The following is a 16,620-nucleotide window of genomic DNA, read 5'->3' as shown; positions in this document are numbered from 1 at the left end:
ACGTTGTTCAAAATTATGGCTTTTTCACGGGTAAAAGTGTGTATAACTAACCCCAGTAGTCAGGTGTTTTTTATATCATTATTTATTGTTTTTATGTATTTAGTACATTTGCTTGAAGATTCGGACAGGTGGTCCCCCTTTTAGTCTGTATCTTCGAGAGTTCACTGTAGTTACCGTACAATAATTAGTGATATTTATCATGAATTTATTCAACGGTGTATGTCTGGTACATTTTCTTGCTTGTCAGTATGGACAACTGAGATGTATCAAGGGTAGTTGGGAATTTTTGTAGGGTGGCCAGTCCCTAACCCCCTGAATTTGTTATATTCTGATGGGATTAAATGCTTTGATAATTATCATTGATTCACTAACCAACGATTTTTTTCTGTCTCCATATGTGTCTGTTATCGAGGTACACCTGTACAGTATTTTATTTACCTGATGACTTAATTTTTACTTTAATTTACTGTATTGTGTAATGTATTTCTTTTCTCTTAAATTAAGTAATTTTAATTGCATATAAGGACTTGGGGTTTTAAACATTGTTCTGTAAATACGCTATGTGATTCGACTTAAGTACATTTTCGACATACAGTAAGGTGTCCATAGGAATGGAACTCGTTTGTAACCTCGGGACTGCCTGGAAATATGTAAATGTTAGTTTTATAGGAAAGATCGAGTTCAAATTAAGAGGGTGTCAAAATTGGCAATTTGAGCAACATTCAATAAACTGGCACTTCTTGAAAATCCAGTATGGTCTCAGTCCAGGGGAATCTGTGTATTAAAGAGTTTTTATATGAAATGCAACCTATAGAAGTGTGGAATTAATCTATTATTATATTTTCCATTTTATTTCAGGAGTGCCTAAAACCTGTAATGTATTCAGACAATGAAGAAGAAAAAGCAGTGAGTCGCAATGTTTTGTACATTGCCTTGTATGTGGGTTTAACCCTAATTTCCCCCTTCATGCCTTACCTGTCTGAGGAGTTGTTCCAGCGTCTCCCGCCACGTACGACCAATCAGCCACCATCAATATGTGTCACACCATATCCAGAGCCTGAAGAGGTAGGTTTCATTTGTCTTTAGAACAATGCTTATTAATAATTTCCCTTTAAATATTTAGTTGGGCTTCATTAGATGACCCACATTGGATCCTCATTTGCCATAGTTATGATTAATTCATGATAATTAAAATTAAGTTTGATTCATTATACTGAGGGTCTGAATACTGACTATAGGTTACAAGGATGCAGAAGCAACCCTCTGCCATTCCAGCATTAAAATACCCATTAGTGGGACATTACCACATTCTCCACTTTACCCGAGTGTGCATAGATGCTCTTAATGTAAAAAGTGTAACTCCAAGCCTTGAATTGAACTGGCTCATTTTTGAGGGTAGCATGTATTGAAGAGAGAGAGAGACAGAGTGAGTGAGCAAAGGAGGGAGGGAGCAAACAAGTGAGGAAACTTATGTGCTTGTGTGTTTCAATATTTGAATGTCCTTCTGCACCTGGTAACTCTGAAAATTAAATCTGGGATGATAATTTTATTGATGTAAGTGCTGAGGATGATGCTTTATATTCAGCTGGACCTCTTTTATCCCAAACTGTCAGGACCACAGGTGGTTTAGTTTGTCATATATAATAATTAAGCAATATACCTCTGACCCACTAGCTATACACATCCCAGTATCTTTAAAACACCATGGCTGCTAGAAACTTAAACAAATATTTGATGTAAATTAAATGATTAAATGAAATACAGGCTGTATAAATGATGCAGATTTATTAATTACTTACAAAGAATGTTGCAGTACTGCTGCTCCCAGAGTGGCAATTTGTATACCTGTATTCCCTTTATGTGTTTTCCCTTAAGACAATTATTTCTTTTACCTGTATTGTAAATATACAATCAGAAACAAATGTATTAAAATTTTGTGAGTCTACCCTCAAGTCCACTCCGTGCTTTGTTATTAGTAACAAAGCACGCAATTTACTTCATGGTAGACTCACGTTTTTAATACATTTGTTTCTGATTATTTGTGAGAGGATTTTCCCATTATTACTTATTTGTATGTGTTTTGTGTGTGTGTGTGTGCCTACACACACACACAAACAATACAGGTAAAGTAAATTATTGTCTCTCAAATGAATGGCTCCCCTGTCCTGGCTGCAAAAATGCCAGCAACTTTAAAACTACCCTCAGACATTCTTGGGTACATCCAGGGTGTCATCCACGAATATTCGAGGTCCACGAATTAAATATCCGCAAATTTGAAGGGCATGTTGTATTTTTATATGGTATAATAAAAAACTTAAGTTTAGCATGCTCACAGTACTTATTTTAAGCTTTTATAAGAACATTATAAACCTTTAGATATGTCTCTCAGGGGTCACTTCCTCAAACCCCTTATTTCCCATTAGACTGAGCCCCTGCCATCCATGGTTTTGCCAATTGTGGGAGAATCCTAAGAGAGCAACCCCCATCATTGGCAAGGGACTACTTTATTATACACACTGTGCTCTCCTTTCAGTATGATGTGTTCCTAGATGAGGAAGTTGATGAGAAGTTCAAGTTTGGCCAGAAGGTGATCAGTGAGGTGAGGTCAGCCAAGGCCAAGTATGACATTCCCCACAAAGTCAAAATTGATTGTAAGTTGTTTCATTTAATGTCTTTTAGAAACTTAGAATATTGAGAAATTATCATTTGTGGAAGATAGAAAACTGGATAGTTAATTTCAGTAAAAACAAATTGGTTGTACATATTTGAGAATGAAAATTGTACTGTCAATATGGAATTGGTATACAGGTTGTACCTCTCTAGTCTGGCATTCTGTGGTCCGGAACGATTTTAGTTTGTCCAATAGGTAGATAGGCAGCTTTTTTTTTTTTTTTTTTTTTTGAATTATTATTATTATTACAGGAGTATTAAATTTTTGCCCCTCAGGCCCCAATGTGGGTCAGTGACCTATGCCCGGGTGGGCTAATCCCCTTAAAAAAAAAAAAGCCGCGGGAAATTAAGGTTTGTTTACATCCGGCAGTTCGGCTGCTCTCTCTCTTTGCTTGTCTATACAGAGTACAACATTTAACCCTTCAATATATATGAGCAGTAAATAAGTGTTGCTTTCATATTCTTATGTAGAGTAATGATGATATATTTTCACATGTGCGCACTTACATACGAGCAGTCTCACTTTTTTTTTTTACCATTAATGGTTAGCTACTTACAGTATATTGTTCCATTTATTAACATTAAATAACATTACAGGTACTTCAAGCAACCATATTCATTTTTTAAATTAATTTTACTACAGCGAAACTCAGGGTCTTATTTTCTTCAGTTTTATATGTAGAACCAATCAGTCACTGGTTTCGTAAGCTTTAACATAAACAATGCCGGCAGCGGTCTCGTCTCCTCTAATATTCCACGTATTATTAATAAATTGTATTGTTAATTTTGCACACACGTACATTAATTCAATAAAAACAAATTCAGAAACATTAATTAAAATATATATGAACAGTAAATAAGTGTTGCTTTCATATTCTTATGTAAAGTAATGACGATATGTTTTCACGTGTGCGCATGCGCACTTACATATGCGATCTCTCTTTTTCTTTACCATTATCGTTAGCTACTTCTATTGTTCCATTTATTAACATTAAATAACATTACTTAAAACAACCATATTAATTTTACTACAGCTACAACCAAGGTCTTATTTTCTTCAGTTTTATATGTAGAACCAGTCAGTCACTGGTTTTGTAATCAACGAAAACAATGCTGTGTCATTTCCTCATGTGTTTTAATTTTCTACGTATTATTAATGAATTGTATTGCTCATTTTGCACACATAAACATTAATTCAATAAAAAAGACATTCAGTAATAAACAATAATGAATCTTTTGTACATAAGAGAAATGACGCTGTTTACACGATTATGCACGTCGTCTGCACGTTGGCGGGCCGTTCAAGCCCGTCGAAATTCAAGTTTCCGCCGTCAAAATTTTTATTTATTTATTTTTTTGTGTGTTCCAATAAAATACATTAAGAATTAAAAACTCGCAAAATTTGAGAAGCTACTATACGACATTTAACCCTTCAATATGTCTTCAAAGAGACCATGACGCAGAGAAAGTGGTGCTAGTGCTTCCAGGCATAAGCACAAGTCATTATCTATCCAGGAAAAGGGTGAATTTCCATGGTCCGGCACCGGTCAGGTCCCGAGGTTGCCGGACTAGAGAGGTACAACCTGTATTATGATATACAGTATTACCCCGCTTTACACGGTTTCACTTTCCGCGATTTCTCATTTCCGCGGTACCTAGCCAGAACCAGACTTTCACTTTCCGCGGTGCATCTACTCATATACGCAGTGAAGTATAATTTTTTTTTTTTTTTTTATTTAGCTCATAAAATTCATACAAATTACCTGGCCAGAATATAATTTACATTGCTGGAATTCTTACAATATGATGATCATTTTGAATATAAACATCATGGATTTTGCATTCGACATACAAATTTTAGATCTAATGTAATAATTTGGTTTACACAAAGCAAATATTTTATCCTTTGTGCAGAATATATGAAGTTTACATTCAAAATATTCCCTGACCTGCAAGGAATCCAGAAATGTCAATTATATTATCCTAACTTTAGTCTGAGTTATTATTTGTTCCTAAAAATGTAAATATACTATTTTCTCCCAATCGCTTCTCTGGTAGGGAGGGAGGGACCACCCAGCTAGGGCGGAGTATTTTGATTGACAGATAGTGTCCTTGAAGAATATTTCTTTGTTTATTTACTGAAGATATATGTTTAAGCTCATAAAATTCAAACAAATTACCCGGCTAGAATATAATTTACATTGCTGGAATTCTTACAATATGATGATCATTTTGAATTTAAACATCATGGATTTTGCATTAGACATACAAAATTTAGATCTAAAGTAATAATTTGGTTTACACAAAGCAAATATTTTATCGTTTGTGCAAAATATATGAAGTTTACATTCAAAATATTCCCTGACCTGCAAGGACTCCAGAAATGTCAATTATATTATCCTAACTTTAGTCTGAGGTATTATTTATTACTAAACGTTAAAATCTAGTTTTTTCACCCACACATTTATCTGGTAGGGAGGGAAGGTGGGGGGGAGGGTTGGGACCGACCGACCCAGCTGGCGTGAGTGTGAGGAGGGGGGGAGGCAAGGTGGGGTACTTTGATTGACAGATAGTGTCGTGAAGAATATTTTTTTTTTATTAACAAGATATTTGTTTTAGCTCATAAAATTCATACAAATTACTCAACCAGAATATAATTTCCATTGCTGGAATTCTTACAATATGACGATCATTTTGAATATAAACATCATGGATTTTGCATTAGACATACAAATTTTAGATCTAAAGTAATAATTTGGTTTACACAAAGCAAATATTTTATCTTTTGTGCAAAATATATGAAGTTTACATTCAAAATATTCCCTGACCTGCAAGGAATCCAGAAATGTCAATTATATTATCCTAACTTTAGTCTGAGGTATTATTTATTACTAAACGTTAAAATCTAGAGTTTTCACCCAATCATCAATCAGAGAGGTAGGAGCTAGTGAGCATACCTTCATAAAATTTAGATGTTATTTTTACTACAACAGGTATTGTGTCGGAAAAAGTGGAGTTTGGGGGTCGGGCCAGTCTCTATTGGAATTAATCCCATATGTTCTCTTGTTCACTTTACACGGTTTTCACTTTCCGCGGTACCCTGTGGGTTCAATTGACAGGCGTAAATCGGGGTACTACTGTACTGTAGGTAGTTTTGATACAGACTATTATAGCCTGTGTTAGCATCCAGCAACCTTTACATTCTGAACATGTAAGATTAATATTGGAACATTGATTTGGTAAAACTAATTAATAATGAGTTTGTGAAGTAAAAGGATGTGCAAGTCTTTTATGTAGTACCCAGTAATACAGTATGATATTAGGAAAAGATCACAACAGTGTTATATATGTCAATGTCACAGTATTTTCTAATGTTCAGTTCATTTACCTGGTTATGAAACTACTGTACAGTGAGTTCTGCTATAACGCGTGTTTTGATAACGCGAATTTGCTCTAACGCGATTTATGAATTAGGAACGATATTTGTATAACGCGAACGCTTGTTTGCTATAACGCGATTTTTGCTTACTCTTTCTCCAATTTTGTGGTATATTAACTGTGAATATAGTAAAGAAGAATATCAACAAGAAGCGTTCTGGTGATGGAATTCCCGGTGATGATCGTAAAAGAAAGGATATAACACTTGAAGAGAAGCTCGATTTTATCAACCTCAAAATCACCCTTCTCCCCCATCAAGTAAAGTGTTACCCTCTAGCCCTGTTCAAGGAGAAGACTGGGAGAAGCTGTTTGGTGCTGCAGACGATGGTAAGGAAAATGATTTGGATGGATTTTAATGAAAATATTCAGAAATATGGTATCGTAGTATTTATTCAAGTCAATTAGGATAGAATATTATTGTAATACAACAGTAGTGACGATGTGGAGGAGGCGGAGGGATAGAGCGGGAAGGAGGTGACTGGCGGGAGCAGGGACGAGTGGAGATGCCAGCCAGTACATTACGGGTGTATTAATTGTTTTTATAGCTATTTTTGCATTTTAATGTTAAATACTGTACATTACGTTTCAACAAAGCTACCATTTATTTCTGAGAACATGGAAATGTATTATTTTTGCTGAAATGATGTACGTATTACAGTGGAAAGTGGCGAAAGCAATGACTTTCACTTTCTTTCGTTCAAAAGATGTTACCGTAATCGCTTTTCGAATGGTGTTCAGTTGTGGGATTATAAGGCTAATGATAGGATAGAATATTATTGTAATACAGTACGAGTACAACAGTTTTTTAACTGAAAACCATTCGAAAAGCGATTATGGTAAAATATTTTGAACAACGAAAGAAAGTGAAAGTCTTTCGTCATGATTTTATCCCACTTCCCACTATAATATGTACGTCATTCCAGCAAAAATATTACATTTCCATATTTATTTCCGAGAATATATTCATTCAGTCACAGTTAAGGTAAAATATACTTGTGATGTAATGATGTAATATTTTAATGAAAATCCAGTATCGTAGTTTTCTCTTGTTTCAAATTTAATTAACAAAGATTGATGTTTCAAATGAAATGAACAAAAATTTATGTCCAGTATCTATAAATTAACTTTAATAAATGAATACTTTGTTTTACATCGTCCTGTGCTGCCATACCATGGATTTGGCTACTTTGGGCTCGCAAGAGATCTGCCCTGGCAACTGTACCGACACTCACAGCTGGTGGTGTGTTGGTGCATCGTTTCCATTGTTTACTGGTAGTTACTGGTAAATATTTTTCAACCTAATGAAACTATTACCCGTTTAGAGGTCGACCCCCAATTTTTGCCAAATAATTTGGTCTTAAAAACTCGAACTACACACTGGTATATACGGTAAATAAGGACATGGGGGGCCAGGGATTTTTTAGGGGGGGGAGGGCAGCAATAGTACACGGATTTTTAACATTCACGGGTATCTCTGTTACCTAACCCCCGCGAATGTTAAGGGCCGACTGTATATATATATGTATATATACACAGTAGTACCCTGATTTACGCGGTCAATTGAACCCACGGGGTATCGCGGAAAGTGAAAACCGCGTAAAGTGAACAACAGAACATATGAGATTAATTCCAATAGAGACTGGCCCGACCCCCAAACTCCACTTTTTCCGACACAATACCTATGTTGTAGTAAAAATAACATCTTAATTTTATAATGGTATGCACACACAATTAATATTTAAGAGAAATACATTCGCCAGGTTAATGTCCATTCAAATAATGGACTCGACTCCCTCCCCCCTCTTCCCAGCTCACTGGCTCCTACCTCTCTGAGAAATGTTTGGGTGAAAACACTAGATTTTAATGTATAGAAATAAATAATACCTCAGACTAAAGTTAGGATAATATAATTATCATTTCTGGATTCCTTGCAGGTCAGGTAATATTTTGAATGTAAACTTCATATATTCTGCACAAAGGATAAAATATTTGCTTTGTGTAAACCAAATTATTACATTACATCTAAAATTTGTATATCTAATGCAAAATCCATGATGTTTATATTCAAAATGATCATCATATTGAAAGAATTCCAGCAATGTAAATTATATTCTGGCCGGGTAATTTGTATGAATTTTATGAGCTAAAACAAATATCTTCAGTAAATAAACAAAAAATATTCTTCAAGGACACTATCTGTCAATCAAAATACCCTCCCTCCCTCCCTCCCTCCCTCCCTCCCTCCTCCTCCTCCTCCTCCCTCCCTCCCTCCCTCCCTCCCTCCTCCCTCCCTACCCCCACCTTCCCTCCCTACCAGAGTAATGTTTGGGAGAAAACAGTATAGTTAGTTTACCCCACTTAACGAGGTCAATTGAACCCAGAGGGTCCCAGTTAAGTGAAATCCGCGTTAAGTGAACAACAGAACATATGGGATTAATTCCAATAGAAACCGGCCCGACCCCCAAACTCCACTTTTTGAAGGCACATACCTATGTTGTAGTAAAAATAACATCTTAATTTTATGATGGTACATGCACACAATTAATACTTAAGAGAAATAGAGAAATACAGTCGCCAAGTTAATGTCCATTCAAATAATGGACTCAACTCCCTCCCCCTCTCACACTACACAGCCGGCTAACAGATGGTCGGTCGGTCCCTCCCTCCCCCCCCCACCCCCCACCAACCGTCCCAAGGAGATGTGTGGGATAACCTCAAACTAAAGTTAGGAAAATATAATTGACATTGCTGGATTCCTTGTAAGACCAGGAATATTTTGAATATAAATGTCATATATTTTGCACAAAAGATAACATAGTTACCTAGAGAAAAATTTTTATCTAAAAATTGTAAGTTTAAAGCAAAATATATGATGTTTATATTCAAAATGATCACCAAATTATAAGAATTCCAGCAATGTAAATTATATTCTGACCGGGTAATTTGTATGAATTTTATGAGCTAAAACAAATATCTTCAGTTAATAAAAAAAAAAAATCTTCACGACACTATCTGTCAATCAAAGTACCCCACCTTGCCTCCCCCCCTCTTCCAACCGCGCGGTCAGTCCCAACCCTCCCCCCCACCCCCCACCAATCCTCCCTTCCAGAGTTTTTAACATTTAGTATTAAATAATACCTCAGATTAAAGTTAGGATAATATAATTGACATTGCTGGATTCCTTGTAAGACCAGGAATATTTTGAATATAAATGTCATATATTTTGCACAAAAGATACCATAGTTACCTAGAGAAAAATTTTTATCTAAAAATTGTAAGTTTAAAGCAAAATCTATGATGTTTATATTCAAAATGATCACCAAATTATAAGAATTCCAGCAATGTAAATTATATTCTGACCGGGTAATTTGTATGAATTTTATGAGCTAAAACAAATATCTTCAGTTAATAAAAAAAAATAATAATTCTTCACAGGGTAACAGATGGTCGGTTGGTCCCTCCCTCCCCCCCACCCCCCACCAACCGTCCCAAGGAGATGTGTGGGATAACCACTAAATTTTAATAAATAATACCTCAAACTAAAGTTAGGATAATATAATTGACATTGCTGGATTCCTTGTAAGACCAGGAATATTTTGAATATAAATGTCATATATTTTGCACAAAAGATACCATAGTTACCTAGAGAAAAATTTTTATCTAAAAATTGTAAGTTTAAAGCAAAATATATGATGTTTATATTCAAAATGATCACCAAATTATAAGAATTCCAGCAATGTAAATTAAATTCTGGCCTGGTAATTTGTATGAATTTTATGAGCTAAAAATAGCGTCTCGGACACTCACCGCGTATATGTGGAAAAAATCCGCGTTAAGTGAAAGTTCAGCTTTGGCAAGGCACCGCGTATATGCGAAAACGCGTTAAGTGAAACCGCGTTAGGCGGGGTAAAACTGTATTTACATTTTTAGTAATAAATACCGTATATCTCGGCCTATAAGGCGGCAGGGTGCATAAGACGGCCCCCCACCCCCCAAATTTCCATTTAAAAAGTAGCTTTTGAGCTCTATTCGCTGTATAAGACCGGTACCCCAATGTGACATTTACCCACTGACATTTACCAACCATCCTTGGTTTTTTAAAATAAGGCCAATTCACTTCAAGTAATGTCATCAAATGTTACCCGCTGGTGTAGTGTAAACACTAGTGACGTCACTTAAGAGTCTGCTATTTACCGGTAACTGGAACTAATGTCGGTGTCGAGTAAAATTTTTCCATTTACTTGAAATGGATTTACCGATTTATTTGTTTATTTATTTATAATATACTGTAACATATTAACCACACTGCAAGTATTTTCTTTAATTTATACGCTTGCTTCGCATGAGACGATCGGTGGTGGGAGTGTTCCCTCGTCTCGGTGGTGGGACTGTGTTCCGACTGTTTATACAACAGCTACCACCGTATTCTAATTGTGGTGTTTCATTAGGATTTGAGTGAAAAAGATTACGTACTTACTACATACATTTATTACACAAATATAAATATATATACAGTGGCCCCTCCATTAACGAACTCAATCCGTTCCAGAAGGTCGTTCGTTAACCGAAACGTTCGTTAACCGAAACCATTGTTTCAATGGGTTTTTGGGTAATTGGTTCCAGCTCACCGAAAATTTCCTAACTTCAACAAAAATGGCGGAAAAATTTACTTACTTTGAGGTGTGTATGTAGAAGGCTCCTGGGTGATGGTGATGATGTGCATTTGAAGTGGGAGGTGCAGGAGGAGAAGGGAGAAGAGAAGGAAGTGGAGGTGGAGGAGAAGCATTTTACTGCTTCTTGGAAGGTGAGTCACCTTCCATGAAAATGTCAGGAACCTCTGGACTGACAGATTCTCCACCATGAACATCCTCTCTCCTTCTTGAAGTGGAAGGCTGAGGGCTAGCATCTTGTTCCCTCTGCCTTTTACTGATGAAAGTGTCAATTGTGGTCTGTGGGGCATCTGTCCTCCTCACCATTAACTTATGTTTAAAGAAGGAGACCACTGAGTCCTCAACATGACACAAAGTTAGTTCAGTTTTTTCCACTTCTGGGTGCTTTGAAGCCAGTTCCCTGAACTTCTCCCAGTGGTAAATCACATCTTTCAACTGTTTAGCTGACATATGGTCATCACTTTCAATTTCCTCCTCACCACTGTCAGCCTCTACCCGTAACATCTCATCCAGTTCCTTCAAGTCATCAGGAGTAAGTTCCTCCTCATGAGACATCACAAGCTCTTCCACATCCTTCTCCTCCACTTCAAGGCCCAATGACTGACCAATGGACACAATCTCCTGGTCCAACTCTGTGTCATCCTCAAATCCCTCAAAATCATGGACTACTGATGGCCACAGTGCTTTCCATGAAGAATTGAGGGTTCTATTGGAGACTTCTTGCCATGATGACACAATCAATTTTACAGCCTCCAGGACGTTGAATTGTGTCTTCCAGAACTGTTTCAGTGTTAGTTCAGGATCAGTGGAAGTTGCCTGATGACACCTCCTAAACATTTTCTTCATGTACAACTTCTTGAAGTTGCTGATTACATTCTGGTCCATTGGCTGTATGAGTGATGTAGTGTTTGGAGGCAAAAACAACACTTTCACAAAGTCAAATTGATACTCCAAATTGCTGGCAAGGTCAGGGTCATGACCAGGAGCATTATCCATGAGGAGAAGAGCCTTTAAAGGAAGTTTATTGGTGGTTAGGTAGCTCTTGACAGAGGGGCAAAACACATCAACAGCCCATTCATTAAAGAACTGTCTTGTCACCCATGCCTTACGGTTGGACTTCCAATAAACTCCAAGCATTGTTCTTACCACTTTCTGTTGCTTGAACACCCTGGGGTTTTCAGAGTGGTAGACAAGCATAGGCTTCAGTCGGAAATCCCCTGAAGCATTGGCACCAAGCAGTAGAGTGAGACGGTCTTTCATGGGTTTATGCCCAGGTAAAGAGGCTTCATCTTTGGTGATGAATGTTCTTTTGGGCATCTTTTTCCAGAACAGCCCAGTTTCGTCCACATTGAACACTTGCTGTGGAAGATAATTTTCTTCTTCCATCAGTTTTTTAAATTCAACTAAAAACTTTGCTGCCCCTTCGTTATCAGCACTAGCAGCTTCACCATGCCTAACAACACTTAAAATGTCACTTCTTTTCTTAAATTTTTCAAACCAGCCTTTGCTAGCCGGAAAATCTTCAAATTCTGTTCCTGAAGAACCAGGTTGATCTGCCTTTAAATGTTCATAAATCTCCCTGGCTCTTTCACAAATGAAATCACCAGAAACTGAATCACCTTTCATCTGTTTTTCCCTTATCCAGATGATAAGTAACCTCTCAGTTTATACGATTAGGGATCTACTTTTAAACACTCTTGTAGATTTGTCTCTCACGTTCACTTCCTTAAATTTGTCTTTTTGTGCAAGAATTGTCGACACAGTTGATGCCGACATGCCATATTCTTTGCATAGCGCATTTGATTTAATACCTTGTTCGTGTTTTTTTATTATTTCCTGCTTTATTTGGATTGAAATCGCTTTTCTTGATCTCTTAGGCCCCATGCTGGATTCAAACAATGGCAACACGTATTTTTCAAAGTTAAACTAGCTGTAATTAAAGAATATTTTCTTTAAAATAACACTGCACTGCACTATATATTGTCAATATGTAAAATAATTTTCAAAATGGCCAATAATTTGCTTGGAAACACAGAAAAAAAGTGTTTAGTTGAAGAGAGTCTCAAGCAAGATGTTACCTCCAGTGAAAACAGAGAGAGACTGACGCCTGTTTGCTGTGTTAAGAGGCTGGATGCCGCGCATTAAACTAGTCACTTTACCTTCAATTTTGCTCAATAATTGTTAAAATGACTAAAAAATTGAATATTAAACTTTTAAAATTATTGAATAGTATAAACTTCTTGATATTTACTAAAATAGTAAGGAATTTAATTAAGAGGCTGATGCCACGTATTAAACTAGTCACTTTTACTTCAATTTATTAATGTTAAATATTAAAAATTGAATATTAAACTTTTAAAATTATTAAATAGTATAAACTTCTTTGATATTTACTAAAATAGTAAGGAATTTAAGCCCTAGAACCGATTAATGTATTGGCGGACTGATACTAAGCTGGTTGCCTGGCTGTGTCTGTAATGATGTTGAGGTCGGTTCGTATGTTAAGAGCTAAATTTTTTTAACCAATTTGAAATGACTCATGGTGAAGGCAGTTCGTTAATCTAAATTACAGTAATCCCAGGTGTTCAAGTATATATATATATATATATATATATATATATATATATATATATATATGTGTGTGTATATATATGCAAATCACTGTAGGTTCTGTGTATATGCTGATAACTACAAGGAAGAAGAAAAATACTTGCTCCTGCTTTTTGTAATTCACATCTTCAGGAGTGAGTACAGACTAAGGAGAAGTACAAAACAAGGTGTATATATACAGAGGAGGGTGAGATCAGGTCCACAATGGTCAGGTATTAGGTAATGATCCTACTAATCTTTAAATAGCACCGCATTAAGTGAACAACAGAACATATGGGATTAATTCCAATAGAGACTGGCCGGACCCCCAAACTCTACTTTTTCTGACACAATACCTATGTTCTAGTAAAAATAACATCTTAATTTTATGATGGTACATGCACACAATTAATACTTAAGAGAAATAGAGAAATACAGTTTGAAGTTAATGTCCATTCAAATAATGGACTCAACTCCCTCTTCTCAAACTACACTCACTGGCTCTTCCTTTTGAGAAATTTTGGGGAAAACCACTAAATTTTAATAAATAATACCTCAAACTAAAGTTAGGATAATACAATTGACATTGCTGGATTCCTTTGAAGACAGGAATATTTTGAATATAAATGTCATACACAAAAGATAACATATTTACTCAGAGTAAACACTATATCTAGAATTTGTATGTCTAATGCAAAATCTATGATGTTTATATTCAAAATGATCACCAATTTGTAGAATTCCAGCAATGTAAATTATATTCTGGCAGTAATTTGTATGAATTTTATGAGCTAAAACAAATATCTTCAGTTAATAAAAAAAATATTCTTCACTAAACTATCTGTCAATCAAAGTACCCCACCTTGCCTCCCCCCTCTTCCAACCATGCCAGGTGGTCGGTCAGTCCCAACCCCCCACCCTCCACCAATCCTCCCTTCAAGAGGTATTTAGCATTGAAAAACTAAATTTTAACATTTAGTATTAAATAATACCTCAGATTAAGAAGTTAGGATAATATAATTGACATTGCTGGATTCCTTGTAAGACCAGGGAATATTTTGAATATAAATGTCATATATTTTTTGCACAAAAATAACTATATTTACACAGAGTAAATATATCTAAAATTTGTATGTCTTATGCAAGAATCTATGATGTTTATATTCAAAATAAATCATCATATTGTAGGGAATTCATCAATGTAAATTGTATTCTGACCTGGTAATTGTATGAATTTTATGAGCTAAAACAAATATCTTCAGTTAATAAAAAAAAAATATTCTTCCTGCGGTAACAGATGAATTTTGGTCGGTCCTTCCTTACCAGATGTGGTGGAAAACCAGAATATTTACCTTTTTTAGTAATAATACCTCAAACTAAAGTTAGGATATAATTGACATTAGCACCGGATTCCTTGTAAAGACCAGGAATATTTTAATATAAATGTCATATATTTTCTAAAAGGCTTTATATTTACTCAGATTAAACATTTTATCTAAAATTTATGTCTAATGCAAAATATATGATGTTTGTTTATATTCAAAAATATAAGTGTAAAATTCCAGCAATGTAAATATATTCTGGCCGGTAAGGCTGGCCTTAGATTTTATGAGCTAAAACAAATATCTTTCAGTTAAAAAAAAAAATATTCTTCACGACACTATCTGTCAATCAAGTACCCCACCTTGCCTCCCCCCCTCTTAACGCGCGGTCAATCCCAACCACCCCCACCCCCCAATCCTCCCTTCAAGAGAGAAAGGAGTGGGTGAAAAAATAAATTACAACATTTGTATTAAATAATACCTCAGATTAAAGTTAGGATAATATAATTGACATTGCTGGATTCCTTGTAAGACCGGAATATTTTGAATATAAACATCATATATTTTGCACTGAAAGATAACATAACCTACTTACTCAAGTGAACATTTTTATCTAAAATTTTATGTCTATTACAAAACAGTGTTTATATTCAAAATGATCATCAATTGTAAAATTCCAGCAATGTAAATTATATTCTGGACAGGTAATTTGTCATAATTTTATGAGTAAATAAAGAAAATCTTCAGTTAATAAAAAAAAATATTCTTCACAGTGGCTGGATGATTAGGTCGCGGTCCCTCCCTCCCTCCCTCCCCCCTTACCAACGTCCCTACTAGATAAATGTGTGGGAATACCAGACTTTATCTTTTTAGCAATAAATAAATCAGACTGAAGTTAGGATAATATAATTGACATTGCTGGATTCCTTGAAAGACCAGGAATATTTTGAATATAAATATCATACATTTTGCACAAGATAACATATTTACTCAAGAGTAAACATTATATCTAAATTTGTTATGTCTAATGCAAATCTACTTGATGTTTATATTCAAATAAATCCTTCATTGTAGAATTCCAGCAATGTAGAATTATGACTTCCGGCAGATAATTGTATGAATTTTATAGGCTATATAAAATTATCTTCACCTGCAGGGTACACCACATGAATGTGAAGCATCCTGGGTTCTGGCAGGCACCAGCATGGCGATGAAACTTGTGAATGTGGGACGTAAAGTGAGGTTGACTGTATACGGTAATCTTAATTTGAATCCAGCATAAGCGTAAGTTTCAGTACGAAAAATAATTATTGGTAGGACCTTGTGAGTGGCTTCTGATCTTTCCATCATCTCTTCACACACTAAACCACAATATTTAAGAGGTAAATTTTATACCTGGTGATTAGACGACCCCTAACTTTGGGCGGAATTTTTTAATGTTCAAATTCAGTCTTATAAACCCAAGATACTGATAACTAACTCAGACTAAAGGATTAGGATAATATAGTATTGACATTTCTGGATTCCTTGCAGGTCAGGGAATATTTGAATGTAAACTTCATATATTTTTACCTAAGCGATAAAATATTTGCTTTTGTAAATAAATTATTACTGAATCTAAATTATTGTCTAATGCAAAATCCTTGATGTTTATATTCAAAATGATCATCCTTATTAAATTCCAGCAATGTAAATATATTCTAGCTGGAGTAATTTGTATGAATTTTATAGGCTAAATAAAAACAAATTATACTTCACCAGCTTATATAAGTAGATGCACGTGGAAAGTGAAAGTCGGTTCTGGCGGTACGTAAATGAGAAATAGAAAGTGAAACCGTAGCGGGGAAATACTATATATATATATATATATATATATATATATATATATATATATATATATATATATATATATATATATATATATATATATA

At 35.2% G+C, this 16,620-nt stretch overlaps 1 protein-coding gene across 1 annotated transcript in view; it reads left to right on the top strand.

The window, feature by feature from the left end:
- Positions 1 to 838: 838 nt before the first annotated feature.
- The window catches only part of LOC121874627 (valine--tRNA ligase-like), a 62,011-nt gene continuing 46,229 nt past the window's right edge, over positions 839 to 16,620 (top strand). Inside the window, exons 1-2 of the mRNA XM_042378855.1 lie at positions 839 to 1,065; positions 2,534 to 2,651. Of these exons, the coding sequence (XP_042234789.1) occupies positions 877 to 1,065; positions 2,534 to 2,651 (307 nt within the window). The 5' untranslated portion in view covers positions 839 to 876. The remainder of the gene's footprint in view (positions 1,066 to 2,533; positions 2,652 to 16,620) is intronic.

Source organism: Homarus americanus, unplaced genomic scaffold (assembly GCF_018991925.1).
Source record: "Homarus americanus isolate GMGI-L3 unplaced genomic scaffold, GMGI_Hamer_2.0 scaffold34360, whole genome shotgun sequence".
In the NCBI taxonomy this organism is placed as follows: Eukaryota; Metazoa; Arthropoda; class Malacostraca; order Decapoda; family Nephropidae; genus Homarus; species Homarus americanus.
Note: the sequence above shows the minus strand (reverse complement) of the source record. Positions and strands in the feature narration are given on the sequence as shown.